Genomic DNA, 16,249 nt, shown 5'->3' on the forward strand with positions numbered 1-16,249 from the left:
CTCAAAGGCGGCCGAGGGCGTGGTGGAGAGGGGTGAGCGCAGGCAGAGGGCTGCGGGGCGCTGGAGAGGGCGGGGAGACGTCCGCAGGCTGGAGAATGGTCTGGTAGAGGGTAGGCGAGGGCCAGAGCCAGTCGGCCTGCAGGGGGTCTGAGGAGAGGCCTGGAGGGGCAGGACCACCTGGGGCGGGGTGGGGCCATAGAGGCTGGGGGAGTGGGCGGGGCCATTCGGAGCTGGGCCCGACGGGGGGCGGGGCCAGCTACAGCTCGGAAGAGTCGGCGGAGGCGGGACCAGCTGGAAGGGGAGGGCCAGGGGAAAAGGTGATGGGATGCGGGGCCCGCTGAAGGCAGGTAGGACCAGCGAGAAGGTTGAGGGAGAGGCGAGGTCAGCTGAAACGGGGTGGGTCCAGCTGGACGGAGGTGGGGCTAGGGAGAGGCCGATTGTAAGGTCCAGGTCTAGGTAAAGACCTCTTGAAGGGTTGGGAACCTTCTGGTTGGGAGAGGTTTGGCCTTGTGTGTGCCTGGTATGGGGACGGAGCCAGAGAAAGGACAACGAAGGGGCGGGGCTGCTCAGCAAGAAGAGGGCCAAGGCCGGGGAAGGGTGGGCCATAGGTTTGAGAAAGTGGCCTGGGTCAGAAGGGGTTTGAGGGAGAAGGGCTCCATGGCAGGTGTGGGACACAGAAGAGAGTAGAGGAAGGGGTGGGGCGTGAGGAGGGTTGCAGAAGGGAAGGGCTTATTGTTGCCCATAGTGGGGGCAGGGACAGAGGAACTTGGGGAGGGAAGACAGAAGGATCTTGACCTTCTTAGGAGAGGGGGAAGCTTGAAGGTTCAGGGGAAGGCCACTTGGCCTGGAGAACGGTGTTTGGAGAGGGGAACCGCATCTGAAGGGGGCTTTGTAGGGCAAAGAGAGCAGAAAAGGGATTAGAGCATCACTCCTTGGCCTTATCCCCATTTTACCCCGTTTGAATCCCTGACTTTTACTTATTAGGCATCCTGCCAAGGGGTGTGAGGGAAAGGTGGGAAGGTCAGATCTAAGAACATCTCCTTAATTTCTTCTTGTCTGAAAATCCCCTGGGAGCCCCCAGGCGTGTAGATTTCTCCTGATATTCCAGAGATTGTGGTGCGGGAGGTCTGGGGGTGGGGTGGGGATATTTTAAGGACAAATCCCAGGTGATTCTTGGAACTAAGATCCTCCATTTCTCTTATCTTTCATTGACTGGTTGTGTGGTTCTGCGCAAAGCACTTTCTCCCCGCTCAGCTTCCTCACTTGTCTTGAGGGATACTGATCTGTTTTAAGCCTCTGAAGATGGTGGTGGGGGATATGATATTTAGGTAAGAGATGTAAAATATTTAACTTAGGAAATTGAGCTTTTATATAAGAAGAAATTGAGACTGAGCCTTCTGACCTGACACCCAAACTCCTCTCTGCTAAAAACCCCTTTATATTACTCCTTGTTGCCGAGGCCTCCAGTTTTTGTAAGAACTCTGCCTGAAACCCTGAATTCTTAAGCCATAATGCCATTGCCCCAATTTTTAGTAATCAAAGGCATGTGTGTTGGCCAATGCATTCAGTACCAAACACTGTTTTAGGTCCTGCACATAAGTCATCACACAAAACAGGCACAGGACGCCCTTCACGAGACTTAGGTTTTCGGCCTGTGCTGCCCAGTGCTGTAGCCATTAGCGTTCTGGGGCCACCTGGAGGTCCTTGCTCACGTTGGTGAACAGTGTCAGTGGGGAAATTTGCTTGAAGTGGGGGTGGGGTTGCTTCAAGAGAGGATGGGAGAAGAGGAGCCAGAGACAGTGCCCTTTGACAATTCTTTTTATGACTTACCTGAAAAGGGAGAGACATGGGGTGGTAGCTGTAGGAGAATGTGTGGTTAGAGAGGGTTTTTTTTGTTTTGTTTTGAAAGATGGAAGAAATGACAGATTTGTAAGCTGTAGGGAATGATTAAGTAGAAAAGTCAGTGACGTAGGAGAGAAAGGGGAGGATTGCTGGAGCATTGTTTTTGCGTAGGTGAGAAGGCATGTGACCTGGTGTGCAAGTGGAGGGGTTGGCCTTAGATTGGAGCACACATGATTGGTGGTGGGAAGTCAGAGTACATGGGCACGGATGCACTTAATGTAGGCAGAGATGGTGGTGGGAGCTTGTAGTCTTTCTCCTACAGCTGCTTCCATTTTCCTCAGTAATATAGGAAGCCAGGTTGTCAGCTGAGAGTGAAGATGGAAGAGGTGTTGGAGGTTGAGAAGCAGGTATGAAGTATGGTCTGAGGGGGCAGGAATGTTGATGGATGAGGGAAATGCAGTGGCTTGTATGGCAGCAAGAAGGCCCCCTGGGACTGTCAGCATGTGTGTCTCCAGTCACCATCAGCTCTGCAGGTGCAGGCACAGAATAGATGGAGAGTTGGGTTTAATCAACATGGGAATTTTGCTGAGTGAGTGACAAGGTGAGGAAGGGGAGGGCAAGAGAGCTTATGCTACTGATGCACCATGACTCTAGGCTGGGTAAAGCCAGGAAGGGAGATTGGGGAGGCTCATGCTTCTGAGGCTAGCATAAGTCCAAAATTGAGTCTTCGGTAGGTGATCCTTTATCCCTGAAGACTGTGGTATTCTGGGGCTAGCTGCCAGTGATACTTGATCCTTGACTTTTCTCTCCTGTGGTAATGCACATGGTGATGTCTTCTTCTCCAGGTGCTGTTGACTTCCTGCTTCTTCCTGTGGCTTTCTCTCCCTTTGCCTGAATTTATTCTGCTTATGAAGGACTCCAGTAATCTGGATTAAAGCCCAATTCAGTTGGGCACACCCTCACTAAAAATAACATCTTCAAAATGTCCTATTTATAATGAATTCGTACCTACAGGACTGGATTAAGATTAAAAACGTGTTTTTCTGGGATACATACTTCAACTACCAAAGAAGGCTTCTTATCTTTTTCTCTGATTTGGATCTTTTATTCTTTACCGCTAAATCTCACTATGGTTCATAAAAATGGGAGTTTCTTCTTGAAGGGGCAACTCATGTTTTTGGTTTCATTTTTTTTCTTTATGAAAGGAGGGGCTTTACGTGTTTTGATCTCCATACAACCAATATCCTTAGCCAGTCTTTGGATTTCTGTTTCAGGAACAGCTGACGAGAGAAGAAAAGAACGAGGCAGGAAGGGGAATTCTGACGCCATCATGCAACGAAGTATCATGTAAGGAACCTGCTCATGTTCTCCAAGCTCATACTCTCCAAGCCCTTTGCTTCTTTCTCTAAATCTGAGCCTTAGAAGAACTCAAGTCAGACTTCAAGTTGAAATTTCTAGGCATTGGGCAGTATGGAAAATGGGGAGGGGGATATGGAGGAAGGGGAGTGTGTTAGTCAAAAGTTTTTCAGCAGCAAAGGACAGAAACCCTAACTCAGTGGTTCTCAACCAGGGACGATTTGCCTCCCTCACCTCCATCCCCCAGAAGAGGAGACATTTTTGATTGCCACAACTGGGGGAGTGCCGTTGGCATCTATTGGGTGGAGGCCAGGCATGCTGCTAAATATCCTGTAGTGCATAGGACAGCCCCCACAGCAAAGAATGACCCACTTAAAATGTCAATGATGCCAAAATTTGGAAACCTATGTTAACTTTGGCTTTAGGGGGGCCAAAAATAGGGAATTTCTTGGCTTATGTAATTGAAATGGAGTAAAGGCCTCAGACTGGTTTGGACCCAGTTGCTGAAACTTGGTCTCTGGGAATCTTAAATATGGTAAGATGGGGATGTCATATTTAAAATGTCAAAAGCAAAAAAATTGCCACCCAAGAATTCTATGTCCAGCAAAATTGTCTTTCAAAAATGAGGAAGAGATTGAGATATTTCCCAGCTAAACAAAAGCTAAGGGAGTTGGTCACCACTAAACCTGACCTACAAGAGATGCTTAAGAGAGTTTTACAGGTTGAAAAGAAGAGACAATACCCAGTAGTTTGAAGCCACATGAAGAAATAAAGATCTTTGGTGTGGGTAAGGACATGAGAAAATATAAATATAAGTCCCATGATGACTATAAAGAAAATGTCAGAGAATATGTGTGCTGGTTTGAATTTATTATGTCCTCCTCAAAAGCCATGTTCTTTAATGCAGTTTTGTGGGGCAGACTTATTCGTCTTTTGATTAGGGTGGGACATTTGATTGGGTTGTTTCCATGGAGATGTGACCCACCCAACTGTAGATAAGACCTTTTGATTAGATCATTTCCATGGAGGTGTGACCCAACCCATCCAGTGATTAGTTCACTGGAGTATTTTAAGAGTAATAGAGAGGAGAAGCTCAGAGAAGCTGAGAGAGACATTTTGAAGAGAAGCTAAGATACGTAATCCAGAGTTTGCCCTGGCAGAACAAGCAAAGATGCATTAGAAGCTAAGAGATGAAGCCCAGCATTTGCCCTGGAGAGGCTTAGAGAGGACTCCCAGATGCTTAAAGAGAAATGCCCCAGAACCAAGCAGAGATCTGAGAGAAGCTGGGAGAGACAGAAGCCCAGAGACATTTTGGAGAAAGCCATTTTGAAATTAGAACCTGGGAACGAAGGACCAGCAGACACCAGTCACATGCCTTCCCCACTGACAGAGGTTTTCTGGGCACCATCGGCCTTTCTTTGGTGACAGTATCCTCTTGTTGATGCCTTAGTTTGGACACTTTTGTGGCCTTAGAACTGTTAATTTGTGACCTAGTGAATCCCCTTTGTGGAAGCCAGACCATTTCTGGTATTTTGCATAACGGCAGCTGTAGCAAACCGGAACAATATGCAAACTTAGAGACAGAAATTAGAGTACAGGTTGCAGGGGTGGGGGCAGGGGAAATGGGGAGTTAATACATACTGGGTATAGGTTTTCTGCCTGGGGAGGTGGGAAAGTTTAGTAATGGAAGATGATGAGGGTACCACAACATTGTGAAATGTGATTAATCTCATTGAATCGTATGCTTGGGAGTGGTTAAGGGGAAAGTTTATACAGTGTATATGTTCCCCCCCGCCCCCCAACAACAACAGAAAAAGAGCAACAAAAGTGACATGAAAATTAAATGCAATACTTGATCCTGGATGGGATCTAGCAAGGGAGGAGAGACTTGAAGAGACATTAGGACTTTTGAAAAAATTGGAATATAGACTAACCTTTATCAATGTTAAATTGCTTGAACTTGATAACTGAACTTAAAGTAGTTATGTAAGTGAATATCCTTGTTCTTAGGAAATGTACGTGGCTTGTGTTAAGTGTTGAAGGAGCATGAGATATAAAATGTACTCTCAAGTGTTTAGAAAATGGATAGATAGAATGATACAGCAAATGTGGCAAAAAGTTAAAATTGGTGGATCTGGATGGAGGGAGGGGTTAAGGGTATCTTGGAATTCTCTGGTGATTGTATTATTTTTCTAACTGTTCTGTAAGTTTGAACGTATTTTGGAATAAAAAGATTAAAAAAAATTGTATGTACTGTGAGAATTTGGTGGGGGCGGGGCAGGAGGAAATTGGAGTGGCTGTTACCTGAAGGAGGTTGTGGATGCTAGACAGACCCAGACCTGGGCATCCAGGACAGAGAGCAAGACCCGCCTGGACCCACCTGCAGATGAGAGGAAGTCCACTGAGGAGAGATGGAAATAGCTGAGGCTTCTGGGATGGGGACCCTGCTCCACCACTGGCTGGCTCTGGGACTCTGGAATATTAGCATTTGTGCTTTGCTGTGAGTTTCAGAAACCTGGGAGACAGTGCCTTAAACAAATCTGGAGGTGCATTTTTCTCCAGTGATAAAAAATCGTCGGAAAATAGCACCCTTTATTGCTTTCTGTCCCCTTACTATCCTTTATTTTATTTTTTTTATCTTTTTTTTTAAGGTAAAATTTTTTATTTGGGATATATAATTTTCCATGTACAGAAAAGTTGTAAAGATGGTACATAGAGATCCCACAAACCCATCACCCAATTTCCCCCATCATTGACATCTTACATTACCGTGGTCCATTTGCCACAACCATGGAACTGACACTGGTGCCTTACTGTTAGCTATCCCCACATTCCGTCTGGATTTCACCAGTTTTCCTGTTAATGACCTTTTCTGTTCCAGGATCCAGTTCAGCATACTGCAGGCATTTAGTTGTCATGTCTCTCCTGCCTCCATTGGTCTGCGACAGTTTCTCAGACTTTCTTTGTCCCTCGTGACCTTGACAGTCTTGAGGAGTACTGGCCAGGGACCCTGTAGAATGTCCTCCAGTCTGCTTTGTCAGATGTTTTCTCATGATAAGATGGGGGTTGTGGGTTTTCTGGAAAGAAGACCACAGAGGTAGAGGTCCCTTCCCATGGCCTCATGTCAGCGGTACATGGTGCTCACCCCCATCACTTGGTAAGGTGGTGCTGGCTGGGTTTTTCCATTGTCAACCTACTGTTTTTCCCTTTCCATGCTCTGTTCTTTGGAAGCAACTCCACTATCAATGGGGAGCTACCTTTATTTATTGATTTCAGAGCATTTAACACCTTCTGACATTTGATATTTAGTTATTTGCTTCAATATTTGCCTTCTCCATTAGAATGCCAGCCCCTCAAGGGCAGAAACTTTATGTGCCTGGTTCACTGTCAAATCCCTAGAGCCCAGCACAGGGCCTGGTGCACAGTGGGTGCTTACTCAATATTTGCTGGGTGAATATTGGGGTGTATTGTATTCCACAGGTGAGTTGGGGCAGAAAAATAAGCTGAGTGTGATCTCTTTTCTCTGACTCAATTTCCTTATCAGTCAGAGGGTTGTTTGAAATCCTCTGTTAAGTGCTGGAGCTCAAAAACTGTGGAGTGCACCATGGACATGAGGGATTGTTGGTGCAGTTATCACATTTCCTTTTTATTCCCTTCCTTGCTCCTCTAGGTCATTTTTCCAGCCCATGAAAGAGGACAAAGCTAAGAAGCTAGAGAAGGAAACGTCCAACAATAACAAAGAGACAGAGCCCCCTCCAAAGTAAGTATCAGGGTCAGGATGAGACAGATCTGTTCCTTTGTCAGGTGAGATTCTCTTGGCTTTGTGTTTAAACCAAATGGGGTCCTGTTTCACATGTCTTGGCCTTGGTCTAGAGCAGGCTTTCTCCATGAGGCAGAGAAGCTGTCCACTGGCCGCATCTTTATATTGTCCCATCTGAGTGGAAGAGAGCAATACGCTCTCTGCTAGTATCCGCATTTCAGATTCTCAGGCAAGACCCAACTTGGCCTTGTTGGGTCATGTGATCACCCCTGGCTCCATCAGCTTGCTCAAATGTGGACTCTGGAGCCAGATTTAGTTTACAGCCTTACTGTGGGAGCCTGGGCAAGTAATGTCACCTCCATGTGCTCCAGTTTCCTCGTGTATAAAAAAGTTGTAATAAATCATATGAGGCCTGCATGGATTAAAAGGCACTCAGTAAGTGATAAGAATGAAGTTGTAATGCTTCACTTGATTTTCAGATCCTTTTCTTTTCCTGTTTATATACATTGATATATGTACAGGCATATTTAGTTTATTTTCTGTGTTTTAATTTTTTTGTAATTTAAAAAAATTATATTAGATCATACTGTGTATATTTTTCCTCAATTTGCTTTCTTTTGTTAGCATTTTGATTTAAGATTTCTTTTTCATTTATGTATAGAGGGCTATCTTTTTTTTCCTTCTCTTTATAAAGTGAGTTTATTTATCCATGTTTGCTTTCATCCTTGCCATGTACATACACATTATAAAACTAAGATAAAACTTAAATCACATAATTTTGTGATCTAAGTGTTTTGGTTTACTGTTTATTTGGTTTATTCCGTTACAGTTTATTCAAAGTTATTTTCTGATTGATCTACTTCTTTAGAATGGCATAAAGGAGAACTAGAACTTGACCTACATATAGTATTAGATTTTTCCGCAACAACTTTTACCACTTATATATATACATATATATATGCAAGTACTAGTCTATTGGGTTTAATCCCATTTCTTATTACTTCTTACAGAATTTTGCATTCATTATTTCCTCTTCACAATCCTAATCTCTAGCCTCCATATTTTCATTAGTCTTTTTCAAAATTCTGAATTTTTTGCTGGTCAAGAGTTCTTAGAAAAATTTTTTTGGTTTCCAGTCTAGAGTTTTCTGTTGTGAAACCCAGCTCGAGGCTTTTCTCCTTTGACTTTAGGACTGTTTTCTTCTTAGTGTAAGAATATCAAGGCTGACTCGGGAACGAGTCGTCACTAACGATTTCCCTCTTTCATGACGCCGACTGTGCTTTATACAGTTTGAATACTCCCATGTCCTACGGTGTTGCTGGGTGAATAGATGGTTTCTCATGATTTTTCATTGAATGACTTCTCCAGCATTAATTATCTGTCACTCCTCCGAGAGGCTTTGTCCTCCTAGTAAAGGCTTTTCTCGTTTCTTGTTTTAGCGGTTAGTCCTGCATTGAGTGTTCTTGTGCACGCCGTTGCTTGTGCTCAGCTGAATGATAGGGAACAGTGATTACAGACCTAGGATTTCTGTCCTGTGGAGTTCAGTTGTTTTGTTTAAAGGATAAATTACAAATGAAGGCATTTGCACGTTGTTTACTGACAATTTCTCTCGTGAATTCTCTGGTTTGTTTATCGGTTGGCACAATGGATGAAGATGCTTCCACTTCCATTACACTTATATTGTGAGTTCTCTCGTGTTATATACAGTCAGACCTTCTCCAGTATGAATTTACTTAAGTTGACTGAAGTAGTCAGGATGACTAAAGACTCTTCCAGATTAACTACAGACACAGTTTGTCAGTGTGAGTCCTCTAGTGTGTCTAAAGGCTGAAGTTATGGCTGAAGTCTCTTCCACATTCAAAATTTTTATTGCATGAATTCTCTCATGTCATTGACGGACAGAACATCTACTGAAGGCTTTCCTACATTGATGACATTCATAGCGTTTCTCTCTAGTGTGAGTTTTCTCATTATTCCTTTTACATGCTGCCTTGTAGTCCATTTTATGGATATAATGTAGAATTTATTTAATATTCTACTGATGCATATTTAGGTTGTTTCCATTTTGTGACTATAGCAATCTGTGCTACAATAAATAGTCTATATATGTGTCTCTTTGAGCACGTGTACCGAAATTTGTCTAGGAAAGATATCCATATGTGGAATTATGCATGGTAATTGTAAATAATTCAACTCAGAGCTTTAGGAAAGAATTTGACTTCCTTTCAGTATTCACTCTCCAATGACTGGGAAACTACTTTTACCAGTTTGATGTATCTCCTACGATACTTTTTTAAAATGCACATAAGAATATGAGCACCTAACAGTTATTGACACATAGTAGGTGCTCAGTAAATATTTGTTGCATGGCTAGCAGGGACTCTCATTTTGGTCACTCTTTAATCACCAGCTACTGGCACAGTGCTGGGCATATAATAGATGCTCAGTAATACACTCCATTTATTTATTTCTAAATAGCAAAAACAGAACTACTATATATATAACCTGTATATATGTTGGCAGACACTTATGTATTTTTTATATTCATGGAATCAAACTACATGTTTATTCAGCAGATACCTACCGAGTATCTTGTGTTTGCCAGGCACAGTTCCAGACCCCATGGGTTTAGCAGGGAACGAGGTCAACAGTCACTCCTCTCATAGAGTTGACCTACTTTGTTTTTTTTTTGTTTTTTTTTTCCACAAAATAAGTATTAGCGCCCTTTCAATAATGCTTTATATAAACTCATTTCATTCTTTTTAATGATGTTTCATAAAATGAATGTGCCATCGTTGACCCAAACAGGAAGCTTTTTGCATGCATGTTGGTCTCTTCATCCAGGTTGTGAGCTCTGTGAACGCAGAAACCTGTTGGGAACATCCGTGTCCCCAGCACTTTCAGTGACCTCTGTCAGCACACACTGCAATGTATTGTGATGGTGTGTCTGTCTCCCCCACCAGCCCGGAAGTGCCTCAGAGGCAGTGTCAGGGGAGTAGTTGGACTGCTTTACCAGTAACCAAAGTCACAGTGACTTAGTTGAAATAAAAGTTGCCTTTTTCTCAGTTATAAAACTCTGAGCTGTTTAGGCAGTTTAGGGCAAGTAGGTGGCTCTGTACCATTCAGCTGTCCTGGAACCCAGATTCCCTCTTCTCGTGACTCCTCCATTCCCTAGGGTGCAGCCTTCATCTGCGTTGTCAGAGCAGGTCAGCAAGTCCGAGTTCCAGGGGTGAGACAGCGCGGAGGGCAAGTGGCCTGGATCATTCACTTCACTTAGATCCTTTTGGCCAGAACTCAGCACATGGCCATCCCTAGCTACAGGGAAGTCTGGAAAGTGTAGTCCTTGACTGGGTGGCCATGTACCTAGCTAAAAGTCAGTCACTTGGGTGATTCAAAAAAAGAAGATCCAAATAGATGTTGTTGGCCTGTCTCTGCCCCTGGAAGGGATTGCATCTGTTCCTCAGCATCACCCATTACAGGGTGGGCACACAGGGGGCCTCCAGGGGATGTGTGGTCAGTGAATGAATGAACAAATGATTAGATGGATGACTGAGCAAGAGTATGTGCTGAGGAGACACCTAGAAAATGTTCATTGAATACTTGAAAGGAAGGGAAAGAAACGTAGTGAAGAAGCTGGAATGTTTGGGGCATTACCCCCTCACAGCTACTCTCACACCTCAAAATCCCCCCTTCCAGGGTGGCACTGAAGGAGCGGAATGGAGTGCTGCCTGAAAACGAGTCCCCAGTGAAGAGACCAGGAAGGAAGGTGGCCCGGGTCCTAGGCAGTGAAGGAGAGGAGGAAGACGAAGCCCTCTCGCCCCTTAAGAGCCAGGTAGGTCCCCGACTCCCATCGGCTGCTCGTTCTTACTGAGACTGTGAGTCCCATTAGCCTTTGGAACAAGTGTAGCAGCTGCTACAGGAAGGCCTGCTCACCTCCCGTGGTGCAGCTCCCCGTAGCATCCCATACTGACACTGTCTGACCCAGAGCCGGCTGCCAGAAGAGGAAAGAGGTTTTCAGAGTCCCAGGCCCCACAGCACCAGGGGGAGCGGAGAGGGTGAGCCTAGAGCTGAGAGGCAGTCGTTTAGTTGGCACAGGGTCCTGTAAGAACTGGTAGGTTAGCAGCTGAAACAGAGAGACAGGTAACAATGGCTTAAGCAAGAAAGGAATTTCTCCCTGTCTTTAATGAGCAGGAACAGTCCAGGGTTGGTGTGGCAGTCTCACAGTGTCAGAGACCCAGACTTTTCTGTACCACTGCTCTGCCACCACTCAGGGGATGCTCTTGTCTGGTGGGCCAAGCTGGCTCCGTCATGTCCATCTTCAGCCAGTGGGAAGAGGGAGGCACTCTACTTGCTTTTAAGTTGATGTTATTGAATCAAGGGAAACTTACATCACTTCCCTTTATATCCCAGTGGCTAGAAATCAAACTCATGAACACACCTAATTGCAAAGGAGGCTGGGAAATGAGGTCTTCAGCATATGCCCACCTAAAAATCAGATATTCTATTACTTTAGGAAAAAAGAGAGAATTACTATCAGGTCTATGATATGGAGAATCTGGGACCATGTAACTAAGCAATCGGATGGAATGATGGCTCAGGTGAAAGAGGACAAGGCCTGAGCTGGGGTTGGTCCCATGGGGACAGAGAGGAGGGTAGAATCAGGGAGAGGTTTACAGTCTCCTTCCTCCCCTCACTCTAGAATTGCCTTCTTTTCCAGAAGCCTGCCCCAGACTCCCCGCAGGCCTCGCCCTCAAGTCCTGTCACTTCTCCTGAGAGCAGCCCATCTCCCTCCGATACCTCTCTTATGGACATCTCCCCGTCAGGGATCCCAAAGCGTCGCACAGGTAAGGCCACACAGCCTCCTGCCCGTTCAGTTGCCCGTCTTTCTCCACACTTTGATTTCTGCACCCGACAGCCATCCTTGCGGCAACTTTGACCTTAGCATTATGGTTAAGAGCACAGCTTCACCATTCACTGCTGTGTGACCTTGGGCACATTACTTACCATCTCTGAGCTTTGGTTGCTTTATCTGTGAAACAGATAATGATCATTACAGTATGTGCAAGAGATGTAGGAATTAAAAGAGTTAATTCATATAAAGTGCTTGGAACTGCTCTAGCCATAGTAGGTGCTCGGTAACCGTTGGTTATTGTGATTATCATTGTGTGCAGTGGTGGAGGCAGCACAGCACACTGTGGGTGCACAGAGGAGAGGCTGCCCTCAAGGGAGAATTCCTAGAGGAGGTGTTGACAAATCTGAGCCCTGAAGGACGAATCAGCAGGGGAGAGAGAGTGTGTGTGTTGAGAAGGCCCTTGAGGGCTGCTAATGGCTCCATGTGCTGGCACAGAGTGGGGGATTGGGGACAGTGAGCAGTGAGACTAGAGACTGCCTGGAAAGCCAGACTGAGGAGCGGCTGTTTGTCCTGAGAGGGATTGGGAAGGTTTATCCAGGGGAGGCAGGGTGAGAGACCCACACGCCCGTGCTGGCCAGTACGAGAGCTCCTAGCCCCAGGTGCCTGCCCAGCACTGGAACTGAGGCCAGTTTGACCGAGGAACTGAATTTCTAATTTTATTTCATTTTGATAAAATTTAAATTTGAAACCTGATACTTGATCTGGTTAGCAAACTTTGAAGTATGTTTGGAACAACTTAGATATGTGATTCTACTTTTTCAAGTAAACTTTATGAAATCTAAACACAGATCAAGTGTTTACCATGAAAATTTAGTATCTGTGTGGAGATGTGCTTTAAGTGTAAAATACCCAATGGCCCTGAAGATTTAGCTTAAAAAAAAATAAAAGGTAAAATATCTCATTAAAAATTATTTTAATGTTGAAAACATGTTGGGATGATGGTATTTTGGATATATTGGGTTAAGTAAAATCTATTACTAAAACTAATTGCACCTGTTTTTTTCCTTTTTTTAATGTGGCTGCTAGAAAGTATGTGGCTTGCCTTCTATCTCCATTGGGCTGTGCTGGTATAAGATATGCTAGAGACAGCGCGGGGTACCTTGGGAGCTTGGAGCCAGCCAGCCCCTCAGAGGTGCCCTTGGAGGTGTCTTGGAGGGTGGGGGAGGGTTGGCCATGGGGGGTTGGGGGGGGGGTGCCTGGGACGGCTCTCAAGACAAGAGCGAGTACACAGGCCTGGAGGTAGGAGCAACCAGCATGTCTGGGAACCACACACAGATCAGTGTTTCTGGAAAATAAAATGTGATGTGGGGAGCAGGGAACGTTTGAGGACAGGGTGTGGTGGAGGTGAGCTCGAGAGGCGAGAACCATAGGGCCTTGCATGTCAGGCTGAGGAGCCCAGGCTCTGCCCTGGGGGTGCTGGGGAGCCATGGAAGGGCTGGGAGCAGAGAGGGCAGGGTCACAACTGAAAAAGCAGAGTGGCACAGGACACTCTGGGAACCCAGGGCAGACCCCAGATTGGACTTGGGAGGGTGTCAGAAAATTCTCCTGGACGTGACATTTGAGCCGGGTCCCCCAAAGGCAACAAGAGATGATCAGGAAGTTAAGGGGGGAGGGAAAGCCTTTGGGGAGAGGAAACAGCATGTGCAAAAGCCTGGAGGTGTGACACAGCTTAGTGTAAACATTTGGGAACAACAAACAGGCAGTTCAGTGGTTCTGAAAGATGAAGGGGATCATATGGCATAGGAAGAATTAGAATGTCGGGAGTGGAGAGAGATCAGGTGGTGGTGGTGGTGGTATGAATAGGCTTCATCCTGGAGTGGGGTTGGGGAGAGGTGGAGGGGCTTTGCGCAGGGGAGGGCAGGGGCAGCCACGGCTGACAGAAGACCCTGTGGGGCCAGGAGACCCGGGAGGAGGTGGTGCAGTGGCCTAGGTGAGAGAGGACAGTGCGGATGATTACAGCTGCCTTGTACTGAGTTCCTCTCCATGGGCTTTTATCTCAGTTTGGATTCCTTTAGAAGCAGACTGAAACAAGAACTCAAGCACATGTTTCTTTGGGAGGTGCAGGGAACACGGGCAGTGATTCCGGGAGGGGAAGGCAGGATGTTTTATTACTTCGCTAGCACAGGGGGCACTTGGAGCTAGATTCTGTGGGGAAACTATGGGAGGCGGTGTCAGCCCGTCCTCGGAATTATCCACCTGAGGTGCGAGGGAGATGGCATGTTTACACACCAACTTGCATCAGTCACCAGTTGAGGGCTCCTCCCAGTCTGTTAATTCCCGGCACTTCTGGTGTTCTGAGGCTCTGGAAAAGCTGTCTGGAGCACCCTGAGGTGGTAAGGTCCAAGGGAGGTGGGTGCGGCACTGAGAGCATTTGCCAGAGCAGTGACGATGTGAGTACATTAAATCCTTCTGGGGGATTATTTCCATTCTGCAGATGTGGAGAGCGAGACACAGAGAGATTAAATAATCTGTTCAAGGTCACACAGCCAGGAAGCAGCAGAGCTTGAAGGACGAGGCCTGCTCCAGGGCAGTGGCCTGGGCAGCTGGAGAAGGGGAGGGAGCCAGCGCCTTTCCAGGGGCCCTGTTGGTGGCCTGGGCTCACTGGGCAGGGGCGGACAGGCCAGTGAAGTCAGCCACACTGCACTCTTTTCCTTCCCAGCTCGGAAGCAGCTCCCAAAACGAAAAATCCGGGGTGTCCTGGAAGAGCAGAGTGAGGAGAAGGAAAGAAACAGCAAGAGGAAGAAGGAGGAAGAAGGTGAGGGGCTAGGAGGAGAGAATTTTGTGTGTGTGAGGGGAGGGGGGTGGAGTCTGGACGGTCACGGGCCTCCTGGACCCCACTGATCTGATGCCTCTGCCCATGAGTCCACATATGTTGATCAGAATTCCACACATCAACATGGGAACTTTTCTTAGGAAAGCATTTTGGAATAGATGTGTTTGGCCATATTAATTTGGTATTAATTCATACACCGGTTTTGTCTTTTGTCTTTTATTTTTATATTTATTTTATGGAAAACATTGTCCTCTAAATGATCTGTAAATGATCTCTTTTTCCTTGTAAATTTTACTGTAAAGCAGAGGTTCCTAAACAGTCTTGGTTCACAGTGCCTTGAATGTCTTAGTAATTTTCTCATGGCACCCGTAGGCCAATATTTAACAGTTCCATTTGTCAAGTAATGTCCAAATAGCTATTTATGTTCTGCAAATGTAGGTATTTGAAAAAATAATACTCATAAACCAGAAGAACAGCATTATTATTTCTTTCTTCACTAACCACACTTACCTCCTAATGGGATGTGTGTGCTGGTTGGCCACGGCACATATTCTCAAACTCTGGAATCAGATTGAAAACTGCCACCCTCATTTCCTGTTGCACATTGATTTTGGGGCAGTACTTGCTATTATCACAGCAACCGATGAAAACCCAGCTTTGCAAACATAGGACGTCATCAAAGGAGTGTGATCTAATGTTGAAAACTAAAATAGCTGGAGCCACTAGTTCATATAGTGTCCAACAGATGTCCTGGGTTTCCCTTGGAAATGTCAGCTGTCCCTCAGCGTCCCTGTGAGGTCCCGTCTCTTGGCGCAGACGTGGGCGCTGCAGCCATAGAGATTTGAGCCCTTGATGATTTGGGGCTTGAAGGAGATTATACCAATGATATAACCTTTGCTGTAGTCAGTTTTTTAAAAATAAAAGTTCCTTGTTTTTACCAGGCTCAGTCTTCCCATGGCATATTTAAATTTGGTGAGATTTTATTTCCTATGGGCAATTTTTAGTCAATAACAAATTTTACTATAAATCCTGCAGTTGTACCCATTGTCAGTTTCTGAGGGGTGGGTGTATATGTGGCTTATTTCTATTAAGGCTAATTTTTCCTAAGATTTTACAGTTTTCGTTACTCTAAAAGGTATGATTTTTCACCTTTTTTTTTTTTTTTAAGTCTATAACAAGTTATATGTATTTTAAAGCTGTTCAGATTCTGTTTTGGGGTGAATAATTCTAAAATAATAGCTTCTAAGAAAAGATGATTTATATTTATTTCTCAGTTGCACGTGTGACTGTTGGGGTGGTTTCTCCCAGAGGCCCCTCCTTGCTCAGGGCTGATCAGGAGCCACACTCCCCCCTCCCCTCACCTTACAGACATATCGGATTGATACAGTAAAGGACCAACAGGGGCATGGTGTCCTGTGAGTGAGAACGCCCTTGGGGTCACACTGCCCATGGGAGTCAAAATGATTCAGTTCACTGACTGGCTTTTCTCTGTCATCAGAAGCAGAGACCCCGACAGAGAGCCTCAGAGAGCCTGAAGTGGCAAAAAAGAAAGAAGCAGAAGAGGGTGACCAGCCGATGACACCCTCTAAAGCCGTCAAGGTCTCCA

General features: G+C 45.6%; 1 protein-coding gene across 6 annotated transcripts in view; it reads left to right on the forward strand.

The window, feature by feature from the left end:
• LIG1 (DNA ligase 1) overlaps nt 1–16,249 on the forward strand; it is a 63,262-nt gene that overhangs the window by 440 nt on the left and 46,573 nt on the right. For 4 of the 6 annotated variants that reach the window (XM_037819493.1, XM_037819494.1, XM_037819495.1 and 1 more), the window contains 6 exons: nt 3,117–3,189; nt 6,869–6,958; nt 10,655–10,790; nt 11,676–11,802; nt 14,530–14,625; nt 16,142–16,249. In XM_037819493.1, the coding sequence (XP_037675421.1) occupies nt 3,173–3,189; nt 6,869–6,958; nt 10,655–10,790; nt 11,676–11,802; nt 14,530–14,625; nt 16,142–16,249 (574 nt within the window). In that variant the 5' untranslated portion in view covers nt 3,117–3,172. Of the gene's footprint in view, nt 1–3,116; nt 3,190–6,868; nt 6,959–10,654; nt 10,791–11,675; nt 11,803–14,529; nt 14,626–16,141 lie in introns of those variants that run through there. The other 2 variants (XM_037819490.1, XM_037819492.1) reach the window with 1 other exon arrangement.

The sequence above is a fragment of the Choloepus didactylus genome, chromosome 27, assembly GCF_015220235.1.
Source record: "Choloepus didactylus isolate mChoDid1 chromosome 27, mChoDid1.pri, whole genome shotgun sequence".
NCBI lineage: Eukaryota > Metazoa > Chordata > Mammalia > Pilosa > Megalonychidae > Choloepus > Choloepus didactylus.